We start from the raw sequence: 23,974 nt of genomic DNA on the forward strand, positions 1-23,974 counted from the left end.
ACACAGGAACGGTTTAGTACAGGACATGCGTTGCTTGCAACTAGTGTGTATTTTAAATCAAACATTTTCTACCAAAATGCAGAATTAAAGTGTGCACACTTCATCAACCAGTAGTAAAGGATAAGAGTCAAGAGATTTCATTAAGTTACGTGCCAGCTGCTGCACATCCCCACAGTCGTAATCACAATGGCAAGATGAGCTTTTGGGTTTATCTTTTACGGCAAACTTTTGCAGAGTGAGTAGAGGCTTCAGTAATCGCTTAAGAAGCTCTGGTAATATTTCTTCACGGGCACGAAAAACCTGTTTGATGTCCAATCAGAACTGAAAGAGACTTCCTTCTGAGGGAGTCACAGTACAGGTAAAAAAGATGAACCTGATGACTTTAAAAAGGATCCAATAAATATTCGGAAGTGGGGAAAAAAAAAAGTGCAAACAAGTAACAAAGACATAAGAAAAATTTATTGCAGTATTTGTTCCACAAGAAGAGCGGGAGGGGAGGGGTCACTTTTTTTCTTTCTCCGTGTTCTATAACATCAAAATCTATATTAAAAACAATATAACTTCCCCTGCATATAGGCACAGATACTGCACTGCTCTTAACATAAATAAATTATATCAAAGATACTCCATTACACAGCGTGGGTGAACAACAAAATGTTCAAAACAAGAAAGAAAAGAAATGTAAAAGTAGTTGGAGCTCAGATCAAGTGAATAAATCCATCTGATGCTAGTTTAAACTCCAAAAACACTTTATTAAGAACATCATCAATAACTAACTTCCAACATTCAGTTTATTTTTTTTTACAGAATTATGTTCAGATATAAACATGTGTTTAGTTAAACTATTATACAGTGGGAGTAAAAATCAAACAACAAAGTTGCTGCACAACAGCGAAGGAACTCCCACACAATGTTTTCCAAAACATTTCCTTCTTGTGTTTTTCGTGTGTTAAACTTAAACATGTCTGTAGTCAAACAGATCATTGTTCACAATACTTTCCCTCCATCGGGTCCGTAAATCTAAAGAGGTTTCATTTTCTCTCTGAAACATATTTGATCCACATAGATTTGGGCTGTGAGGGGTTTCTGTGTGAGTTATTTCAGTCGATTAACTCTCAGTCCCCGTCCTTGGCAGCGTATACCGCCCGTAACGTCTGTGCCACTTTGTTCGTCAGCTTGTGTCCACTTGTCAAAGGTATCTTCTTGTAAATGATGTCTGACTCCTTGATGGTGTCAACCCAGGGAACCTTTTTGCGACCTTCCCGTTTCCTTACCTCAACCCAGGAACTAGAGTAAGATCCAGTCATCCAGTGTATACTGTAGCCAGTTTTGATCCTCTGGATGACCCTGGCAATCTGCGGTCTGTCTTTGTATTTGGGACACCAGATGGCAATGATGTCCATGGCCTTCACTCTCTCGTTCATGTGGCCTGTATCCTCTGCGGACTCCCCGCCTTTTTTTGGTTTCCGCTGTGGCTAGAAGAAGCAGAGTGCGAAGCGTCACAGAGAAATCTTACAGACATTTTCCATGTTGGGACAACGTGTGAACAGCTGCAGCAGAACAAATACCAGCAGATTTGATCTAAAATCCATAAAACAAACCAATGGTCCAGTTATATTAAATGTAAGTATCAATAGTACTGGATATGCCTCAGCTGTCCATCATTTCTCGAGCACCTGATGGATCCTGTTGAGACTAGAGTGAATGAGCATTTGATTGTACATGGTTTTGTCTGTGGATGTGAGAGGCAGATATGACCATATCTGCCATATATATGAGTTTATATGCAGAAATAGTCCGATTACACGACTAAAATAGGAATCCTATGGGTAATGACAAGGTTTTAAAATTCCTACCACAGGTGGATCTTCATCCTCACTCTCCTCCTCATCTGTGTCCACTGGAGCGGTGTCATTTTTACTGTCATTTTTACTGTCATTTCTACTGTCATTTCTACTGTCATTTCTACTGTGGTTCTGGTTCTGGTTCGAAGGTTTTGGGACCTTCAGCAGTGACGTAATGGCTTTGTTTCTGGCATTGGCACTTGCTTCACCCTCCTCATCCTCTTCGTCGCGATCCAAGTGCTCCATCAGTACCTTGAACTAAGAGACAAAAGCAGACATCTTCATATTCCTGAGACTGAAATAATACATTCATAAACTAGGTCTGTATATGCAATATATTGATATCACATCAATAATATGACATGAGACCAGCTATCGTCTTACAGTTTGGATATGGTAATAGGGTATTATGGCAAAAGTGATGTCTACATCCACATTACTGATGATCGTTTATAAAAAATCGCATTGTTTAAATATTTTGTGAAAGCACCAATGGTCTGGTTGAAATGGTTTGGTTTTCTCCATGTCCACCTGACCCTAACATAACTCAAAAAACAGTGCTGAATACTTACATCCAAATATTGTTTCACAATATTCCTCTTGATCTCGTCGCTGAGATCTGAGTTGGCAAGGTCCCTCTTCAGGTAATCCAGTGTCTGACGAGGGTTGAAGTGCACCTTCGACTTCCTGTTCACCGCCTTGTCGTACACTTTGGCAGACTCCGTCGGGGAATATTTCTGGATTTTGCTGTAACGCAAACAAAACGTTTGTGTCATGTAAACAGCGGCATTACTGAGAGTTGATGAAAGATTTGTTGACTGTTGTCGACATATTTGATGTGGCCTACCTGTCCGAGAACCCAAACAGGTTCTTCAGATGTTGTTTTAGCACCAGCAGCATTAGAATGCCCTGTGAAGCGCTGGCGAAGTCCAGCAGAGGGTTTGGGTTTTCAGGCAGACGGTCCATCACTGTGTCCTCATCCTCCATGTCGCCGTCAGAATCAGAGAGCACGGGTTTCTTTTGCTTATGAACCACCTCATCCTCCTCATCACTGCTGCTGGATGAGCTACTGCTCTGCTCACCGTCCTCTTCTTCATTATCATCATCGTCGTCGTCGTCTTCATCGTCGTCGTCATCAGAGCTGTGTTTTCTTCTCTGAGGCTTCTTCGTCTTCTTCTTTTTCTTCTTCTTCTTCTTTGTCTTCATCTTCTTTGTCGTCGTCTTCTTTTCCTTCTGTAAGGGTCCTTTCTGTAGAGACTGCGAAGAGAACAAAACCGCTAAGACACAGACCAAATATACAGCGCATATATTACACAAGCTTTGATTTTCATCTCATAACACACAAACAAATAAAGAGCATTAAACACAGCTTCTCACCTCCTTGAAAGACTGGAGCAGGTTGCTACCAGAGACAGACAGAGTAATATCTACATGGTGCATGATGAAGAGAGGCTCCTCCTGGGTCTGGTAGGGGAAGTAGGCCAGGTTGTCTGCTATGAACAACAGCCTGTTCACCTCGGTTTTCTGCAGGGGACAAAGTGTACAACAGCACTACTTAAATAAACTGTCCATGACCAGTAGCGAAGCTTAGATAATAGGTGAGTGGGAGACAATCAAGCCTATAGAGCTCCACAAAGAGGAGCAAAAAGGTGAACTTACGGAGCTGTCGTCAAACAAGTTGAGCAGGGAAATGAGGAAAGCCCGTCTGTATTGCCGGTTCCCTCGGACCAGAGTGTAGAGGTGAGAGCAGAGAGAAGTGTCGGTGTCATCGTGGCGGAAACCTCGAATCACTGCGCCTTTGGATCCATTTATGGCCTGTTGCACCTGATAAGACATCTTCAACCCTGCTACGGCCTTCATCTGGGAATTTGCAAAGAGACACAACTCATCATGTATGTAGATGAAAAGAAATCCCCCCATCAAAGAACAAACGTTGAACTGCAGTATATGTGTAGAGTATAGATTTTCTATTTTTATTTATAACAAATCAAAATAAAAACTACTGCTCACAGATACTGAAAGCAAATCATCTTTTATACACTTTTTCACCTCGTCTGGCGATCAAAAACCAGTACGCCACTCACATGGATGAAGCCCGTATATTTCTTGTCGATCTCCACCAACTGTTGATCGGATTTGTTCTTCATGGTTGGCTCAGGGTCTGTTCCCATGGCAATCAAGTAGGGCACACACTAAAAAACAAACAGTTCAAATTCTGTGAACAGCTGATGGTGATACATTAAAAACAGCAGAGAATTCTGTCACGATGAGATAGAAGAAAATCTCACACAGATCTTGCTTGACGGAGGTACCGAATGTCTGAGTCTCGGGTGAGTCTGCTGGAGTGAGAGTGTGAACATACCTGAACGGGGTGGACGAGGCCCTGGCTGAGCGTCAGCGTGATGACACTCAGGGCAAAGTGGCGAACAGTGGACTGTGAGTGGAAGAAGGACTCCAGCACCTGCTTCAAGTAAATCTGCATGATGGAGCTGCTCATGCCCGATGAGATGTCCCCCATTTCTTTCAGATCCTCCTGGTTGGATTGCTTCTTCCCTGAATACAGAAAACACCAGTTTAATCAGTCTTTAGATGTTCTACATCATTGATATGCTAAACGTGCAGTTATAATCTAATGCACTTGATCAACACAACAATTAATATTTCTTAAACTCACATTCACAATCGGCCTTCTGCATTCGAGAGTCCTCCTCTTGCAGGTATGTCTGCAGGTTTTTTAGCACCTGGATCTTCACCTGAGTGACCAAACTGCTTTCCTCTGACAGGGTGTTGTTATACAGAACCTTCACATCCTGCACAAACATGAGCTCTGGATACATGATGAACTGGAAGCCTTGAGACAATGGAAAATAATTGAATCCAATTAATTCAGAGGAAACTAAATTCAAAGACATTCGCAAATAAAAACAAGAAAATGGAGTATAAGTACTTATGTTGTTCTGAGATGAGGTGCAATATACCTAGACCCGTGATGGCCTTGATCTGGACCTCTTCATCTTCGTGAGTGGTGAAGTACAACAGAAGCTCCAGCACCTTATCCTTGATGACAATCTAAGAGACACAAGGGGAGTCGGTCATCAAACCCGGCTCCATAAAAGTCCTGCGCACACAGTCCAAGCCGATTGCCGGCGTTTACCTTGCTAGTGCCCTTAAACTCCTCTTGGTCAAAATCAAAGTGTCGACAGAGAGCCCCCACAGTGAACAAGGCGCGCAGCAGAGTGGGTTTGTTAGCAGCCAGAGTGGAGCTGTTGGGGTCCTCTTGGTGCTGTGTCTTCAGCTTTGCCAGCGCTCCTATAGAATGAGACAAGTGGGCAGTGAAAGCTAACTTTAGTTCTTCTCGTTCATACAGTGAACTAACAAAGTGTGTGTTCAATGTGAATGAACAGGCCCTATGTAGATGTTATTAAAATGTTGGTGTAATTGAGATTGCTCATGTTCAAATGAATGCATGTACAGTACATGAGACTTACCATAGTAGCGATTGAAACAAGCCCAGACAAACTTGTAGTTGTGTGTGACCTTGTTGACAACGGCACCAAGACAGCTTACACTGTGCTGTACAACCTGAGAAGCAGACACAACCATATGACGTCATGTTCAAATCAAATCTGTCCGCTCAAAGCAGTATCTTCACATCCACACTGTTCATGCCATCTGTGAGAGCTGGAAGCTGCAGGTGACACTGACCGTCATGCCGTATTTGATAATGAGCTTCATCAGGTCTTCTTCTAGGGTAGTGAGGAAAGTCTCACTCGGGTGCTCCATCAGAGGCACCACCAGCTCCAAGATCTTCGCCACGTTACATATCACCATGAAGTCATTCTGAGTCTGAAAAAAACGTCAACATGGAGACAGTTGTACGGTCCAAAGCTGAGCTGAATGACTAATCGCTTCATCAATTGTTTCCCTCCTCTCATGATGATTTCTCATACTTCCACTCAAGTTAAAAAAAGAATAGACTAATACTGAAGGGAATCACATGGTACTTACGCTGCACTTGGTGGTCAAGTAGGGCTGCATAGTCATGGCATGTTTGACCATTAACTGTGCTCTGATCTTGCTGAACAGGTAGAGAGTGGTGACGCACGACACCAGACGACCTGAGTTGACCCCTTTGTCCTCACAGTCTGAAACGCAAACACAGAAAGCGTTGATATTTGTTCATAGTATGGTTTAACACAATAAGACTGCAATACCAATTGTGTATCAAACGTGCTTTTCAGTTTATTTTTATTACCTGCAATAGACTCCTCGTATTTCAGTATGTGCTCCACTAGATTGTCCACCAACTGAACGCAGGCCTTCTTGGCAGGTTTGTACGAAGCTTGCTCTTCTGACTTCAGGAGCTAAAATGGATTTCATACAGAAGTCAGGCGAGATGCCCGACAAAATATGCAACAAAGTAAGTTATCATGAAGACACACACACGCTGATGTTGAGATATCAAACAAGTTAAACAACTCACATTTTGGAGAAGCTGCTCAAACCAATCATAGCCGGAATCTTTACATGCCAACACCTGGGACGAAATCAAAACATGACATAAGTATGAGTATGACAATGTCAAACATTCAAATGTCTCGGGTTTGAAGGATGGTGCCAAATCCTTTGTCACAAGCTTAGCTAGTACGCACCACATCTGTGATGTTCAGGATCTTCCGGGTCATGGCGTTTTTGTCATGTCCGGGTGTGGGAGTGAACCAGATTTTCTGGAACGTCTCATTCACCAGTTTCTACACGGGAAAAGAGATTCATATATATATATATATATATATATATCTATAACCTGTATTTTTTAATCTATACACGGCCACAGCACACACATAAAAGTAAACGCAAACCTTGATCCCCTCTTCATCGTTGACCCTTCGGATCATCCTGACACACATCTCGGTGATCTTGTGGAAGTCCGGCAGCTCCAGGCAAATATCCCTCAGGATCTTAATGACCCTCTTCCTCACACTTATACCTGTGTCCTGTGGAAAGACAAAATGGGTACAAAGAGAGCTCAATATAGACAAGAAGAAATACATTTCTCAATGGCACTTTCAACTGCCAAATGGTTGCAATCTGTTCTTTAGGTGGCAGTGTGGGAAAAGACGATTGACTCTCGCCTGGACTTTGTAGTAAATGTAGTTTTTGGTCAGAGTTCGTTTAAGTCAAGGGAAGTTAGTGACAGACATTGCCTATTCCACAAACTCTTAAGAGGGCATGTGAGGTGTTGAAAAGAAATGTAAGGAGGGAAGCTTAAGAAATTACCAGTATCCTTTCAATGAGCATGTCATAGTACTGCTCAATGAGCTGCGGTCGACTCAGCACGAAACGGCCAAGGAGCTCCACGGCTGCCTCTCGCACACTGGTGGAGTTGTCCATGAGGCGACAGTGAACCCCACGCTGCATATCCAACTGCGGAGCGAATGCGAGAGATTAGTCAAGCACAGATAAACATTACTGAATGTTATGGCTGCAAGTGTGACTGTCATAAACCGGCGTAATTGCCTGGCAATACCACAACACCACCCTAACACTCTATAACAGGATCTCCTGTTAGACCGCTATCAATCCAGTGGTCTAGGCGATGTGTAGCAACCCACACAGGAAGACTCACCCGTGCAAGAATACTTGGATCCACAGCTACTACTTCAGACAGACACTTCATGGCTTTAGTTCTGACTGCGATGGCGCTCTCGCCCAGCACTCTCAGAATCTATACGAAAGAGAGTAAGAGAAACAAAGTTAGTCACAGCCAACACAATATAATCTCTCACTGACGTTTATTAGAAAGGAATCCTCCTACCTGTGATAAGTAAATATCAAAGCTCTGTGAAAACGGCCTCATGGAGGCCAGATATCTGACAATCAGGCATGAGTCCCCATAGTCCACTGTGTCGGAGTTTATACTGAAAGAAAAATCAAAGGGACGGTTGAATAACAGGAAAGGTGAACAAGTCAAACAGTGTAACCAAAGTGCAGCGCTCCAGAGTGACGCAGCATTTACCTCGAGGAACTCAGATCTGACGGTGATGTCTTCATGATCTTGCGGAGGAATTTCTTTCGTGTCTCGCCCCTCTGCAAAATCTCCTCCGTCGAGTCGACATCCATGGAGGGATGTCGACCTTTGAAGTCCTCGTCGTCGTTTTGAGACTTCACCGCTTTCTCTGCCTCAGTTATAGTGTCCCTGAACCACTGAGCAATATAAAACTTCCTGGCAAACTGTGTGAAACAAATGCAAAAACATTTTAAGGCATACTAAATAATATAATACTACTTAGAATTATTATTATGATCAATATGAATATCATTATTATTATAAATACTCCTGCATGTAAACACTGAGCATCCAGTCCTTAGGGTATCATACATGTGACCATGTTGATTTCTGTAAATACATTAGTATATGAAGATGAAATGCTCACCACTAGAGATGGATCTGTCTCAATGTTCTCATTTAGGTAGTCCAGCAAGGCCTTCTGGAGTTTGGGGATTTCGTCACTGCCTTGAGTCTGTAAGGAGATCAATAAGTTCTACCACTGTGCATTTATATCTGTTAAAATCATTCCGTCACGATCAAGTATACCTCTCTGAGGATGCGGTCGATAGCCTTTTGGTCCATGTTGCTGTTGACGGCGTCTTTACGCAGGCTAGAAGCGACGGTGCCGAGGTAGTCCAGCGATGCCACCCTGAGCGCCATTTCTGTCTGCTTGTTACTGAACTGGTGCACCTGGAGCACGAGAAGGGGTGGAAAAATGTCAACACAAGCCGGACAGTCTGTCGGACGGATGTTTCGGTGATGACACGTTTGAAGTGAGCGACGCTACTCACCAGCAGCCGGCCCAGTAAACTGAGCAGCAGTTCGGCTGCAGGCCACTCAGGCCTGTTGACTGTAGACAGCAGGTCATGAACAAAGTTCTCAAACAGAGGCCTGTAGTCATCCTCTCCCTGCTTACTGCCACACCTGAAACACACAGAATATTATTATTATAATATGTGTTTGAAAATGAAGTCAGTTAATATTACAACCTGTTCGACAGTAGAAGAAGTTGTACTGCGCAGGGACACCGAGTGCTAAAGTCTCCCTTTAACAGACCAATTACTTACTTCTTGAGAAACACAGACAGGAAGTTCTGAGCCGTCCTCATGGCAGTTTCATAAGAGTTTGTGATGAAGACATCTTTATCCACCTAGAAAAGAAAGTACCCGATATGTAAAACTACTTCTGAATAAAAACAGATAAATATGATTTAAGTATCAAGTTAAATCCTGGGTAGTTACCTTTTTATTATGATCACCTTCTGCATCCCTCTCTGAGGGAAGGCGAACCACACACTGGATGAGCTGAAGAACCAGTGCTGAGACCATCTGGATGTACAAGGGCTCGTCATCCGAATCACTGTTTAGCCTGGGGGAGTAGGAGACATGAGTATCGTTAAGTTTACTGAACAAAAACACTTTTATTTCTTCATTTATGGCATTGAATTGAGCAAGATGTAGTGACCTAAAGTTCCTGAGGCTGCGTTTACTCGTAGGCAGTCTCGCTAAGGAGGTGAAGATCTCTTCAAGAATGAGCTGCCTGTGCTTCTCGTAACGGCAGAACACCTGAGGAAGAGCAAAATGCAAAGATCAGAACATAACAACAACAGCAAAATTGACTGCTAAAATAAAACAAAATAAAAACTTACTGCTGTCACAAGTGTGATGGCACATAACTGCAGTTCGCTGACATTCTCCACAAAAAAAGGTGTAATGCCCAGGGTGGACACCTGAAAGGTCGGGCACAACATCAGTCAGGTGTGTAAGAATTCGAGAGACAAAGGTTAAACGGGGCCGTGAATTTGAATGTCGTCAGAGTCTCACCTGGAGGATAGTGGTGTCAGTTAGCAGCTGGATCTCCAGAAGCTCTGAGATACTGCTCACAATATCACACACTTTGTCGTAGAGCATGACGACCACCTTCTGTTTATGGGTTGAAATCTTTGCTCGCTTGGACTTTGAAGTATGCATGCCACCTTGGGTGAGGAAGATGAAGGGATAAAAGATAAGTAAACCACTTGCAATATACAAATACCAATTTTTTTAACAATGGCGCTCCCCCATTTAGAGCAGTACTGAGATAATTTGGACCAGCATGGATCGGCTTTATCAGCTTCCCAATATGCAAATGCACAAAAACAGCTTCTTGAGATTTCTGCAACATTTTACAACAACTTAGAAGAACGGAAGAAAAGTGTGCTGACCTCTTCTGTAGACTGGGTCATACTGAGGGTACAGAGAATTTTGCAGATGGAACTTGGTGTACTGCAACACCCTCTCGATCACGTCTTCTATATAAACTGCCTTGGGCATGTGTGGAGATGTCATGATGTTGAGTGCAGTCAAACAGGCATCAGCAGACTTAGCAACCCGCTCGATGATGAGGTCACGCCACAACCGCTCCTCGTCCATGGAATCATTTTCCTTCAACGTTTTAAAACACAGTTCAGATATAGTATACGAGTACAACCATAAGACGGAATGGAGATATGTGAAATGAGACATCCCGATAATAAGCAGATAGTATCTAAAATATATGTTTACTAAATTGTAGGAAAAAGTGCATGTTTCAAAGACTAATAATTTGGGGGAAAAAACAGGAAATCAGGTATGAAAAATTGCATCAATTCCGCAGCTAGAAATTAATATCCAGCTGGCAACTTACATGATTCATGAGTGTGGAAAGCTTGACGCTGTCCTGAATGTTCTTCTCCAGGATATTCAAGAGTTTCACCAGTTTCTTAGTCGAACACTACGGATAAGAAATAATAATTGGTTCACACCAATGCGGCTGTGAATTGATGGTCTTAACTGTTGAACCTCAAGCGTAACCTCGTGACGGTGCACGCGCGCACACTCTTACCTTGTTAAAGATGCACATGGCCTTGATCTTAGCAGAGTCATTGCCTAGCTCGCTCAACTGGTGCTTTCCGAGCAAGAGCTCCTCGGGTATCTCGTCGTCATCTGTTTGAGGTCACAAAGTTACAATGTTGACGTTGTTCCGACAAATGTCATGAACGTTGGAAACTGTGCCGCTCTTGGTGGTTACCTGCGGCGGCGAGGTCCACGTCGTCGAGGCTCTCAATAATGCTTTCCATGTTGGCCGTGAATCTCTTAAATGTGGAGGAGTCTATCTTTTCTGTTTTACAAATGTAAACACGTTGATTAATACAAATATATACTTTTAAAATGCCTTTTTATTATAATAAAATAATTCAAAGTGGTAAAGCAATACCTTCTGGTGTCAGCTTGGAGTCGTACGCTTTCTTGTTTTTTTGTTTCTCCTTTTTCTTCAATTTTCTGGCAACTGAACAAAAAGTCATTAGACAAGACATTAGTCACAACCTCCATAGCGGCAACTCACTCTCAAGCACCACATGTTTAATAGAGGAAGACTTAGACGGATCAGATTTCACAATTAGCATTTTTGGGGGTTTATTGGCTACGGTTATATAAGTTAGATCAAATCATTTTGCCACCTTAGAGACACGTCACAAAACACAAACTCTCTCTCTCTCACCTACAACATTGATTTACATGTTTTCTTTTGCCTATGCAAAAAAAAGACTCACCATCACGCAAGCTTGGTGGTGGAGAGTCTTCATCCGAATCGTTTGGACTGCGTTCACGGTGACAGCTGCTGGAGCCTCGGCGAGCGCCATGCAGACCTCCGCTCCGGTGCTGCCCAGAACCCTTCTTCTCTTCCTGCTTCCACGACTTGTCGTGATCTTTCTTGGACCTTTTCTTTGGAGCTGAAACAATCCCAAAGAAAGCATAAGTCAGAAAATATCAAGTTCTTTAAGTACCAATTATTGGTATAATAAAGAAATCAAATGTAAATATTTGGAGGTATATATAGACAGCATAGTGCTTTTGACAGATTTTGCAATACTCTGATGTGTATGTACAAACATGTAATGATTTAATACTGACACTCATTGTCAGAGTCATCGTCATCATTGTGGTCAGAGTCCTCGTCATCTTCATCCAACTCGGCGTACTTGGGTTTCTTACTGATCATACTGTGCTTTCGCTTGTTCTCTGGAAGCACAAGAGGTGTTTTCAGCACAGAATCATCTTATATGCTACTACTACTTCACAAGAAGATGATTCCTGAAATAGTGGTTTAAAGTATATAAACAATCCCCAAACTGAGCACAGCCACATTACACATATCCATCCCCTACAGGCTTGCGTGCATACTCAATAACCGAAGTAAATCATACCTCTCCCTGATTTGTCAGAGGATCTGGAGCCGTGCGCGTTCCTGCTTTCCTTGATGATCCTCTTCACCTCGTCAATGTTGAGTTTGTTGAGCACAACGACAGGCTTAGCTCCTTTGTTTAAGTTCTTTATCAACGACAACCTCTCCAGCCTGACCAGGGGCTCACTCCAGCCCTCGATCAGTTTGGCTGGAAGTTGGAACTCTTTCGCATCCCGTTTTAATTTAGGAATCACAAAGTTCTTCAGATTTCCTGACTTGCCACCCAGCAGGTATGAGGGGAACTCACAAGGTTTTGTCTCTAAAGACTGCTGTTTGTTTCCAGCTTGGCAGCTGACGCTGCCATCCCTACTTTTCCTGTCTTTCTTATTTTGTACGTTTTGAAGGCTGGAACTCTCCGTCTTCTGCCGCCCATTAAGGTCGGTGGATTTTCCGCTATCGTCTTGCTTCACTCTGGGGCTGTCAGGTTTAGTAAGCCTGTCAGGAGAGTGCTTGTTGCAGTTTTCCCTTGACGTCTTGTGCTTCCGATCTCTGTCCTTATCCCTAGCTCTGTTTTTATCTCTGTCTTTATCCCCATCTCTCTCTTTATCTTTGACTTTTTCTCTGTTCTTATCCTTATCTCGATCATTATCTCTATCTTTGTCCTTAACCTTGTCTCTATCTTTATCTTTGTCTCTGTCCTTATCCTTATCATCTCTATCTCCAACTTTGTCTTTATCTCTCTCCTTATCCTTGTCTCTATCTTTTTCTCTGTTCTTATCCTTATCATCTCTATCTCCAACTTTGTCTTTATCTCTCTCCTTATCCTTGTCTCTATCTTTTTCTCTGTTCTTATCCTTATCATCTCTATCTCCAACTTTGTCTTTATCTCTCTCCTTTTCCTTGTCTCTATCTTTTTCTCTGTTCTTATCCTTATCCCTATCATCTCTATCTCCAACTTTGTCTTTATCTTTCTCCTTATCCTTATCCCTGTCTCTGTTCTTATCCTTATCTTTATCTGCAACTTTCTCTCTATCTCTGTCCCTGGCTTTGCCTTCTCCATGTTTGGAGATGCGCTCCCCTTTGCTCAAGGTTTTTGGAGTCTCAGGGTTGCTGACATGGGATCTGTGGATGTTGTGGTTTTTTTCCTCTTTGTGGCGCAAGTCCGAATGCTTGTCGTGCTTCTGCCGCGGTGTGTCTGGCCGTTTGTCATCCGAGTGTTTCTTGCCGCCGACAGTTTTGCCGTCGTGCTTGTGTTTGGATTCGCGTTGACTTTCCGGCTTCTGTTTGGGGGCTTCTGGTTGCCCGTCTGAGCAAGGCTTCTTGGGGTTGTCGGCATGCTGTCTGATGATCCCCGGTCTGTTTTCAGCTACTTTATCCACCTTTCCATCAGTCTTTGGCTTTAGGTGCCGTAGGTGCTCCTCGCAGAACGTCTGTGCTTCGAGGACCACCACAGGCTGTCCTTTCATCCTGCCAGCTTGCTGCAGATCAATGCTGACCATCAAAGCCGGCCGACTGGCACCGTTACTTGCAGTGTTCGTCTTCTTGGGTTTCAACTTGCCATCGATGTTGCCCCCTTGAGCGGCAGGCCCGTCACTAGACTCGGCTCCGGATTCCTGAGGATACGTGTCTTGCTTCCGTTTCTTCAGTGGCTTATCTGCGATAAAGATAAAAAGAAAAATCTTAGATCGTCTTGAAACACAAACAAATCTACGTCATGACAAATGCAAAAAAGGCACGGGGCAAAGGCGGACACACAATACCTTTATCCTGGACTTCTTTCGACCATCTTTCTTTCTCACTGGCCGACTCGCGTTCTATTCTCTCGATCTCTGCCAGCGTGTCTATCTCAGCGTCGTCAAACACGACCCCACCGACGACTCCGGACTCCTTGCTATTTGGCCGAACAGGAACCTGCTTACAGTTTGCCTGCTCCTCGGCACCGAACTTGTGTGACAGGTCCTGGGTAGTCCTTGAGAACTGATTGTTATTATTATTATTATTCGTCAAATCAGTTTCCTGTTCTGAATCAACGCGTGGCCTCAGAGGCAGCTCTCCAGATGGATCCATTTCTGAAAGCTTAACTCGGGACAGTTTAATAGTCAGCCTGGCGGACTCTTTCGCTGGAGAACTAACAATGTCATACGAGGCATTTTTGTCTGTCGGGTCATTTTCTTCTTTACTCCTTTCTTTCTGCTTTTTTTTGCGGTCGGCAGAGGTAAGGAGCGAGTCGGGTGCTGCAACTGGCGGCATATCAGGTGGAGGGGACTGCATGATAAGGGGAGGCCTGGACCCTGCTTAAACAAAAATAAATCTCTTTAGTCTTTGCAAAGAATGAACTGAACAATTAATTTTGATTCCACAAAATTAAGAAGAACGGGCTTGTTGCTAAGGTAGCATACTTTTTGCAGTCTCTTCACTCCCGGCGGGGGAACACACAGACTCTGGTGATTTAACTGGAAATGTGGCGGCCCTCATGGAGGGGTCATTCTCCTGTTGGAACACGAGACATTTATCATCCCTTGAAAACAGTCTCAGCATCTGCTGAGGTCCAGCTCAGGATATCTTGATTCTCTGTGCATTACCTCATTTCCCAGTCTGTGAGCCATGTTGATGTAGTCTTCATCCGAGCCTAGCCTGGCATTATGATTAGATGAAGTACTCGATAGCTGACCAGAGACCTTGTCGTCATGGATATTTCTAACTAAAACAGAGAGCGAAATAAAATATCCAGTTAAATTATTTGTGATGTGCAGTGCCTCGCGTCTCCCTGAGAGATAGATGCCTTCTTTCCCACCTGAACAGACAGCTGTAATTTTACCGTGCTACAGTAAGAAAGTGTCAACTCATCAAGCGACTCCTTGAATATGTACTCACCTTGCTGTGTCTGTTGGTGTTGAGAGTAACTGGGTGGATTGTACTGCATGTAGTCTGCAGGACTCTGAGGGGTATAGGGACTGGGTATAGGGCTGTTCTGCTGGGGCAAGAACCGAGCACCTGATCCAGACTGTGGGGACGCAAAGCATCTGCGGAAGGAGGTAGGAGTCGTTTTAGTCGATATGCAATACTTCTGCGTCTTCATCATCGGGCTGTAAACTGGCACTGCCTTACCCAGAGGGACTTTGAGGGACACTGGTTTGCTGATAGTTTGATCCTGGACTCCCATGCACCTGATTCTGAGACATCTTATACTGTTGCATCATTGGCTGCTGCATTACACCTGAGAGGTAAGGATACAACAATCTATAAACTGCTGTGAAAAGTTCTACTCAACTTAAGTTTCACTCTATTGTTTATCTTTCCGCAATGGCTCTGCCCCCAGTTTGGGAACCAACAGTGTAGTTAAACTAGGCACAAGTAGTGCATCTGACCCAGGAAAGGCTCAGGGGGATAAATAGTTAAAGTGAAAAACAAGACTACAGCCAGGGAAGGATCGTGCACTCATCCCTATCACCCCAAACCTTGCACTGGGTTGGCATACTTTTGTCCCTGAAGATTTTGGGGTTCCTGGACAGCAAAGTTTGTAGAAGCAGTGGCATGTCACCCTCGGGTTCATCATTCCCCAAGTTGTCCTTCAACTCTCTATAAAAGCAAACAAAAGCACAGTCCACAGTCATATTGCAGGCAATAGTTGCCCACTGGGCCTGAATGCAGTTTTGACTAATGCATTCTGATTCCTTCCAGTCTCAGTTACCGTTTTCAGTGCAGTTTAGACTTTCATGATTTTGACAACTTAGAAAATGAGCTGACCTTTCTGGTATCGCAGTGACTGTAATGTGATCATTGCAATTGAAACATCAATGGCTGACTTCACTGTGCGGCGGCTGCAACTACCAGCCGCACCATCAACCAGGCATATCGAAGGTGATGTTTTTCATTTCTACTGTTTAACAGCATGACACGCGTTTTTTTTTTGGCACACTTTATTGTTTCTATATTGAGTGCATTGCAATCATGTAAAATTTAGTTAAGATAAAGTGTTAATAACTTTCATAACAGTGTCCTATAGTCCACCATCCTCCTGGCAAAAGACTGAGCTGCTGCATCACACCTGTCTAGTTGATGGGCCTGGATAATTGGACCGTGCCATTCTACTACAGCCAGAGGGGTGTTCTCAGGATCCACTTCCTATACACCACATCGTTTTAAGAAGAGGAATGTCACCCCTGCAATTAAATATGGACTTGCCACATATAAAATATAATCCTGCAGTTGGGAGATGAAGGGGCAGTGTCTCTTTGTCAGAAGAGCACCCACTATGTCGCTTTAAAGTTCTGTTTAGTTAAGTTGTGCTTAGGCTCTAGAGCAGTTCTGCTCCGTTATTCGAATTTGTCACTTTTGCTTGATTTTGTTACCTATCTTAAATTGTTGTTCATACTTTAAAGGACTAAAATCTAAATTTTTTCCACCTTTACCTGCTCTGCCAGGTCCTTCACACACTGTTAAATTAAACACTGAAACAGCACATTTGCAATGCATTTCCACTAACACTGTTGACAACAAAGTCGGCTTAACATTGATTTCTTCCCCAATCTACTGTTGTAGCTTCTGGCAAGCGCTCCTCTCATGAATGTAAAATCCTTGAAAGATCAGTGAGCGGTACTTACATGTGTTCAGTGGAGACTTGGTTCAGGCTATGTGCCAGTTGAGTCACCAGATTTTCGTCCCGACACACCAGCAAGCTGCTGACCTCTTCAGAGATCCTTCCATTGTAGAGCAGACTCTTAGCAGTGGTGGCAGGGAGAGGAGACGGCAAGGGCAGCTGGTTCAACACTAAAAAGGATGATGGACAAAAGTTAGGTTGGCTGGGAAATGAAAGGAAGTAAGATAGGAAAAGAAAACTGTTTGGGGAAAAGATTAGTACACAAATATTTGTGTATGTAATAATTAAAAATGTGAAAACGTGCAACTGGCCCACTTTATTTGGTAGTAATGCCAAATGTCAGTGAAACAATCTGAGTTTTTTAGACAACGTATATTTTGGATATGTCCACTGAAGCTTGATAGTTTTTGGGTAAACATTTGAAGGCCTCAGAATACATGCAAAACTCATGATAAAAAAAATGTGGTAATAACATATCAATGTGTGGTGCTTCTTTTCATCTTCCACTTAAAAGAATACAGTGTCACTAAAGTGAAGAAAGGTCCATCAACCTCTACGTTCATCAAGTTAACAAGATACATTTTGAACTATTGTATCTTTCAAATACAATAGCTCAAAATGTATTTTTCAAAGACAATAGTTCTGCAATAAATCATATCTTTACACACAAGCTGAGTTGTGAGAAGCATCACAATTACAAGTATTTAGCTACTAGTAGAACTTCACATTATACTAGAAGCACTAGAACACTACACCCCATTTCACTAGCTGAGTATTCTTTAAATGTGCCACATCTTGGCTTGAATTTGAGTGTTTAGGCTGTGTGAACAGCATTAGAGAGAGATGATGTTGCACTTACAGTCTGTCAGGCTAGCAATTCCAGCAAGAGTAGTGATGGGAACATGAGGCATATCACCATTCATGCTGAAGATGAAGTCAAAAGGTCGCGTCAATGCACAGGCTGCTCAATACCACCAATCTCTTCCTACTCCTCACATCTCCAAAATGCTGCAGAGACAAAAAAAAAAAAAAGTGGCAAAAGACACTTTTAGAGATTGTTCACTGTCAAAAAAGTATGGATGTCATTACATACAGCATTGGTTATGTTAGGATTGCGAGTATTAAGAAAAGGCCAGTTGTTACTACATTGTGCTTCTTCTGGGATGGAGATATAAAAGTGTCAGCTCATGAGTGTGCATTATTACACTGCCAACATAACTGCACCTCCGACGCAGACAGTTTATACCGGTGTTAAGTCGAAGTCTGTTCCCTCGTCAATTAGTGTTTATCTCTTGTTAAAAAGATAGCGTCACCCTTTGTGGTTAGGGATAAGGGTTGGTTTAGGTTTATGTAGGGGTAAACACATATCGACGAGGAAACTTTATTCTCATAACACCGGCCTTATAGCAAGCCTGGGCATGCCCTTACAGGTTATTGATTTATATCAGCTTCTGGTGCCCAAACCATCTTGTTCCCTGGTCCCTTTAACAGTATACATGCACAGCTTCAGTGTGTGCATTTTTAGCTGGTTTATTTCAACCTGCACAACTCGAACATGCAATTATTGCATAAACGTAAGGTTACAATTACTATTGGCTCTCATACGAATGAAGTATGTCGTGCAATGCAAATATACTCGAGTAGTGCCTAACCTAGCTAGCTTTTCTTTGATCAAATTAATGATAAAAGTTACAACATTTCTGTCTCTCTCTCTCTCTCTCTCTATGTATCTCTAACCTTAAAGACAGCAGAGTTGTTTTAATCACAATTGTGGTAGCTGAAACCCACAAGCAAAATGCAATTCAGAAAACCTTCTAGTTAAAGCTCAAATTATTTCTTTTGTTACAATGTCAGCTAAGGTTTCCGGGGCTGTCCACTAACAGGGACATTAGCGTTAGCTTAACCTAGCACCAGATGTGACTTTATTATTATTCATGTATTACTATCTTTGGCGTTTTACAGACTCGCTAAGACGACTAGCAGCATAGCGACGTATGTGAAAGTGACTAAAATCAACTCAGGGATAGCCGGCTAGCAACAACTGGCGAGGTAGTTAGCTAACGTATGCTAACAAGGTAACGTTACTGTAACTTAACGTTAAGCTAGCATCACCGGGAGTGCATCAACCCGAGTTAGCCTATTTTACGTCGCTCTTTCTACCGTATAGCTCGTGTGTGGGTTTAGATGTTCACCTCACACTTCCCATGGCCTCCATCCACGCATCACTAGCTCACAAAGTGGACCTCGGACTTGCCTTAGGAAGCGTAACCCCGACCCGACGCCAGGGAGGCAGGGGTACAAAGCGAAGACCCCATCACAAATCACAAATATCGCCTTGGCCGATCCTGTTAACGGTTTCCTAACGGCTGCTCCAATGGGTCCGACAAACCGGAAGCACCGGGGAAGCGAAACAATTTCTCTGAATAGAGGTTGTTATTGTTGAATCTGGCTTATTTACCTTTGGATGTGATGAGAAAGAGAAGTGGTTGTGGTGAAGGAGGAGGGGGAGGAGCAGGATGGCAGCTGGAGAAGAGTCTCTGGCTCCCTCTCCGTCCCACTGTTCAAACAGCTCCTCCGAGTACTAGCTTACACAACGGCACCCGTCGGGAGGACTGGGGGGGCTTTCTTCTCTCTCACGGCGAACATGTCTGCTGGGATGGGGAGAGCATCCCCTCCAACCGGCCTTATCAGGCTGCTATTAATCAGAAAGCTGGAGGTTACGTTGTAGGGTACCGGTTAATTTTCGCTGGTGAAAACAATTGATGAACAGAGGAAAAGGGGGGATCCACATTGCCTATCCCCCAACCCCTCTATCTCTCTCTCTCTGTCTCTTTCAAAATGACGACCGGAAGAACCGGTAAAGGGAATAACTCCCTCAACCGGTGAGGAGCCGTGGATAATTAACGTCTATGTCCATTGATAACTGCCAGCAAGCACCGGGATCATTCAGTGTTATAACGATGGTATTTCTTCTTTCAAAGAAAAACAATTATGGAAAATAATGAAATCCAGTAATGATAAATAGTCTTCAGGTTTAGAACCATTGGTCTGTAATGTTTACATCTGGAGCATTCATATCTATATGTATATTACTATTTAATAATGTTTAACATTACCTTCGTTATTTTTTCTGATCATCTGTCATTCACTTTTTTTATTTGTCTGTCTATTCAACTGAGAAATGATGTATGTATTTCCCATTAATAAACATACCCACCATTACCCAAAGCTGCAAAAGTATCCTCCTCTCAAGTCAGAGGTGCCAAACTTCTTTTATTGTGGGCCATATCCTGAAAAATGTAAGGAGTCACTGGCCAAACAATAGTGAATGTGTAATTTTCCACCACTTACACTGCAAGAAAATCTGTGTTTCTAGATCAGCAAACTCCATGAGCCTTAGAACATTCATATTCAATTAAATGAACTATGCAACACAGCTAAACAGTTTAACATTACAGTAATTTATTGGTGTGACTACATATTATAATAAGTATTTCTGTACCTGCTGCTCTGAAATCTAATTTAAATCAATTCAATAGTCAATAAACTCTAATACAGTGCATGGCCCCAAGTCTTCTCTTAAATTAGTATGATGTTGTGTGTAAATATGTAGAAAAGTTAAGTTAAAACAAGCCAAATATTGATTTCTGATAACGATCAAAGTGCCCACTTAAAATATTATGATGAAAATCTAGAAGATACAAATCTGTAAGTCTAATTTTAAGATGTAACAAACAGAACAGGCAGCAATGTTAAAGTATTGGTTTCTGTGGCAAGCGGTTAGGGCAGAGATGATTTCACAAAATGTAGTTTGACCTCTAGTGTTCAAACTAGGATGTGCAATGTACATACAGTGTCATTTATTAGAAAAACCCTCAAGCCATATCCAGTGTTTATTCTTTTTTCAATTCACTGCGGGCCATTTAATAACTGGGATGTAGAGGTGTAGAAACATGCAGGCCAATAGATAACAATCACTAATTTAATAGTATTTTAGGCCAACATGTAGTCTACTTGGATGAAGCACATAGTAGGCTACAGCTTGAGACAAATCCATACTGACTCATAAACAAGTTTTGGTCTCCCTCTTGTGGAGAAGAATATTTTTCCGAATCGGAAATGGTTTATTGCCATATATGTTTGTACAAGGAATTTAACTTGCTGATTGGAGCATATTCAACTTTTTTTTTGCAGACTAAAGCAACGTTTTCCTATCCTTCAGTCTGGGTGCCTCCTTGTCCAGCTTAGCCTTTTAAGACTGTGGCATTGTGTGCAACACAACTGTTCTTGTGTTGCACAGCTTGAAAGTTGAAAGCAAACAAATGTCACAAGAACAATTTTATGACACTGAGAATGAGCTGCTGTAAAAAAAAAGTATTTTACTCTGACATTTATTCTATCTAAAGACTATTATCAAAGATCAACAGGGTGATTTATTTAAAACACATGAAGCTCAACATGAGTCTGAGGATGGACATTATTATTAAGGAGAAAAGGCAGAATGAATCCACCTGAAACCGAAAAGAATGCCTTCAGGACCTGCTCTACAGCAATACACTGAGGAAATAAAACTGATCCTTTTCGTGCTTTACACACACACACTTTTATTATTGACTAGGTTGAACAAGGCCTACAGATTTACTGTAGCTCTTATTTATGAATAACAATACCACACACACACATTCATATGGAAAGCCAGCAGCTGACGCCTGTAGTTTCACGAATGAATAATATTGTTGCGTTTAAGACCGCGGGGTTTCACGGTAATTACTCTGCTTCAATGGATTTAGCCATGAGCCTCTAACCCGTGACGGTCATGAGGGTTCTGTGCCCCTCTCTGCTCTCTCACATACTGAGGCAAGATCTTTGAGGAGTGAAGTAACACAGAGCTACAAGGACCCACCAGAGGAGCGACTCTCTGCAATCTAATTATCCAATTTGGTAAGATGATGGTCTGATTGTTTTGTTTTCTAGCAGAAATATAGGCCTGGCCTACTGTAGAATGTGTTGTATTGTGCAAAGCGTTACTTTTAGTAAATATGACCTGATCAGACAGGACAAAAGATTATGTTCTATGCTGAAGTAGACTGCTTGGCATCAATTCAAACTTAACGTAAATAAATATAGCTACTCATTTTCGTTATTTGCAAAAAAAACTAATGTCTAAGTATTGACATATTTCTCTTAAGACCTAGCACTTAGCACTGGGAGAGAGAGCCAACACAAGGCGAGAGACAGACGAGAGTGCAACAGGACACGCGATGGCTCAGAGTAGTGAGGGCAGTGATCCATGATGTAGCCAATCCAATTTTAATTTGATAAGCAGGACGAATTAAACTCTGTCTGAAGGTTCAAACGCAGAAAATTCAAATCCAGACAGCAGAAACTATTGTGTCACAAACAAACAAACAAAAAGCCAATGAGGAATAAATTAATTAACAAAAGGGATTATATTCTAAAGGCAACAAATGATGCACAATGATGCACTGAATGAAAATGTGTTTTTATAAAAGAGTTCACTATGTTACTAATGTACAATGAACTTGGTCCGTTTCTAAAGGGATTTTCGGTTGACTTTCAGCTCGATGCGGTGCAATCGTACAGACGGGATGCCTCGTGGAGATTTCAACATTTATTTTGCTAGCAGCAGAGGGGGATACGTCCGAGCTGAGGAGTAAGTGGATCAATTTTATTTTGAAATCAGGGCTCGATACCTTGATTGTATCACATAGCTTTTTGTACACTGATGTTCCTTAAATTATTGTATTGTACATAGCTGTATTGTGTTGAATATAAAACTGATATGCCAAAAAAATTGATCATGTAAAAATGTGAATTTTTAACCATAGGGCGGTGGGCATAGTTCTGCTGGTGGTAATCCTGGCAGCTGTCTTCATCCTGGGCTGCTGGTACTTTAAGAAGAGGAGTGGCTACAAAATAATCAGGGTGAGACCATCATACTTTCTTTAGCCTTCACAGTGTATACTTAAAGTAAGGATTTATCTTTGTTGTAGTAAAATCAGGTTTTGGCTGATTCTGCAAAATTCCATACAATCTATAAAGTGATTTCCACTCTTCATTTGCTAATTCATATAATGTGGCATATTCATGGGCCTTTATCTGATTTACTCTTTTAAGTATCTGTGTTCCAATGTTCCCCTTTGTATATCTGTTCAATCTGATTTTCTCTATTTACCCCCAATAAATCACCCTATCTTAATTTATTGCTGTTTTCCCATAATTCCTCACATGGGATTTTGTCTCCCCAGCAGAGTCCTAGATCGGGGTCACCAAGTCACACAGGAGGCCAGTACTCAGAGGCAGGACCTTCAGCTGATAACAAGATGGCGCTAACTGACTTCGGCAGTTTCCGACCTACGGTGAGGGACAGAAAGTTACCCCGTGACTCGCTTTACTGGCCTTCCATTGTATCTCCCTGTCCCCAAATCAATTATTTTACTTTGTAGGATTGATAACAATAATCAATAGCCAGAAACACAAGTACTTAGCACCTCCAATAAACAATTAACTAGGTGGTAATCTTAAGCTCTGTACAGTCTGTGACAGAGGGTTGTTAAGTGCAACAGTATAGCACATGTGAAGCTGATGTAATGGATGCCTGAAAGGGAGATTATTGTGTCACCAGACTAGGGGAAAGTTAAAAATGTTTCATTCCTGAGGGAGGTATGTGTATCCATGTGTGCTGGAACAGTGGAGGGAGGAGGATCAGATCAGCACCTTCACATGTGAGAATAAACTGTAAAGCACCATGTCCTTTAACAATGCCTATCCTTTTATACTGCAGTAGTTACCAGAGCCCTCAGAGAATTTTAATCACGCTGGACACACTGCTGAGTCCATCAAGACAAAGACCCTGATTGTTTAAACCTAGAGTGCCTAAAGTTTCCAGATATGATGCTTGATTTCTTGTGTGTAAATGATATCGGCATCTATTTGTATATTCAGTACCTCATAAACACATAATAGAGATTCAGTGAAATATATGAACATGTCAGAGTGTGGAAATCAATAGTCAGTATTATCCGTTTTCATTTGGATGTATTTGTTGCACTCTACTCCAGGTTCCTAATGCTCCTCCCGCCTATGAGAAGATTTCCTCAGGGCCGCTGCCTCCTCCCTATTCCCCCTAAAGGACTTCTGAAGAAGACGGACAGATGAAGGAAAATACCAGAGAACAAACTGTTAACTTCCTCGGTTGTCTGATGATAGATAATCTGATGGTTTCTTGTGCTTCGTAGCTAAATATACCAGTAGATG

The 23,974-nt window shown here is 42.3% G+C and overlaps 2 protein-coding genes across 4 annotated transcripts; one reads left to right on the plus strand and one right to left on the minus strand.

The window, feature by feature from the left end:
* Nucleotides 1–437: 437 nt before the first annotated feature.
* LOC142945081 (nipped-B-like protein B) lies at nucleotides 438–19,312 on the minus strand. 3 transcript variants are annotated; one of them, XM_076086424.1, is made up of 47 exons: nucleotides 19,155–19,312; nucleotides 17,556–17,704; nucleotides 16,701–16,866; nucleotides 15,575–15,675; nucleotides 15,205–15,313; nucleotides 14,971–15,119; nucleotides 14,679–14,797; nucleotides 14,496–14,586; nucleotides 13,857–14,387; nucleotides 12,119–13,750; nucleotides 11,826–11,933; nucleotides 11,465–11,644; nucleotides 11,128–11,199; nucleotides 10,942–11,031; nucleotides 10,756–10,856; nucleotides 10,558–10,644; nucleotides 10,097–10,316; nucleotides 9,717–9,868; nucleotides 9,542–9,622; nucleotides 9,358–9,458; nucleotides 9,135–9,261; nucleotides 8,961–9,043; nucleotides 8,685–8,817; nucleotides 8,440–8,583; nucleotides 8,279–8,365; nucleotides 7,861–8,075; nucleotides 7,660–7,762; nucleotides 7,471–7,569; nucleotides 7,122–7,268; nucleotides 6,704–6,838; nucleotides 6,497–6,595; nucleotides 6,328–6,381; nucleotides 6,100–6,208; nucleotides 5,853–5,989; nucleotides 5,550–5,690; nucleotides 5,333–5,426; nucleotides 4,999–5,153; nucleotides 4,823–4,913; nucleotides 4,519–4,695; nucleotides 4,207–4,397; nucleotides 3,929–4,036; nucleotides 3,504–3,704; nucleotides 3,222–3,368; nucleotides 2,692–3,101; nucleotides 2,417–2,591; nucleotides 1,857–2,102; nucleotides 438–1,475 (listed from the first exon to the last, which is right to left on the minus strand). In XM_076086424.1, the coding sequence occupies exons 2-47, from the start codon at nucleotides 17,617–17,619 to the stop codon at nucleotides 1,116–1,118; spliced, it is 8,322 nt and encodes a 2,773-aa protein (XP_075942539.1). In that variant the 5' UTR covers nucleotides 17,620–17,704; nucleotides 19,155–19,312; the 3' UTR covers nucleotides 438–1,115. The 3 variants fall into 3 exon arrangements, with proteins under 3 accessions (XP_075942539.1, XP_075942521.1, XP_075942530.1); XM_076086406.1 differs by having other exon boundaries at nucleotides 13,857–14,390; XM_076086415.1 differs by lacking the exon at nucleotides 19,155–19,312 and adding an exon at nucleotides 18,951–19,125 and having other exon boundaries at nucleotides 13,857–14,390.
* Nucleotides 19,313–22,281: 2,969 nt separating this feature from the next.
* mlana (melan-A) lies at nucleotides 22,282–23,847 on the plus strand. The gene is made up of 4 exons (XM_076086505.1): nucleotides 22,282–22,370; nucleotides 22,546–22,642; nucleotides 22,966–23,076; nucleotides 23,779–23,847. The coding sequence occupies exons 1-4, from the start codon at nucleotides 22,282–22,284 to the stop codon at nucleotides 23,845–23,847; spliced, it is 366 nt and encodes a 121-aa protein (XP_075942620.1).
* The last annotated feature ends 127 nt before the right edge of the window (nucleotides 23,848–23,974 follow it).

This window comes from Anarhichas minor, unplaced genomic scaffold, assembly GCF_050575085.1.
Source record: "Anarhichas minor isolate MPS153535 unplaced genomic scaffold, ASM5057508v1 ptg000002l, whole genome shotgun sequence".
Classification (NCBI taxonomy): Eukaryota; Metazoa; Chordata; class Actinopteri; order Perciformes; family Anarhichadidae; genus Anarhichas; species Anarhichas minor.

Bases quoted from the DNA above. Each gene is read 5' to 3' on its own strand.
- LOC142945081 (XM_076086406.1), bottom strand. From the start codon at position 17,619: ATGAATGGTGATATGCCTCATGTTCCCATCACTACTCTTGCTGGAATT. The intron at 8,584-8,684 runs GTGAGTAGCGTC...CTCGTGCTCCAG, and splicing joins GTTTACTGGGCCGGCTGCTG to GTGCACCAGTTCAGTAACAA. The intron at 5,691-5,852 runs GTAAGTACCATG...CGTTTTTTTCAG, and splicing joins ACTTGACCACCAAGTGCAGC to ACTCAGAATGACTTCATGGT.
- mlana (XM_076086505.1), top strand. From the start codon at position 22,282: ATGCGGTGCAATCGTACAGACGGGATGCCTCGTGGAGATTTCAACATT. The intron at 22,371-22,545 runs GTAAGTGGATCA...TTTTAACCATAG, and splicing joins GGATACGTCCGAGCTGAGGA to GGCGGTGGGCATAGTTCTGC. The intron at 22,643-22,965 runs GTGAGACCATCA...TTGTCTCCCCAG, and splicing joins GTGGCTACAAAATAATCAGG to CAGAGTCCTAGATCGGGGTC.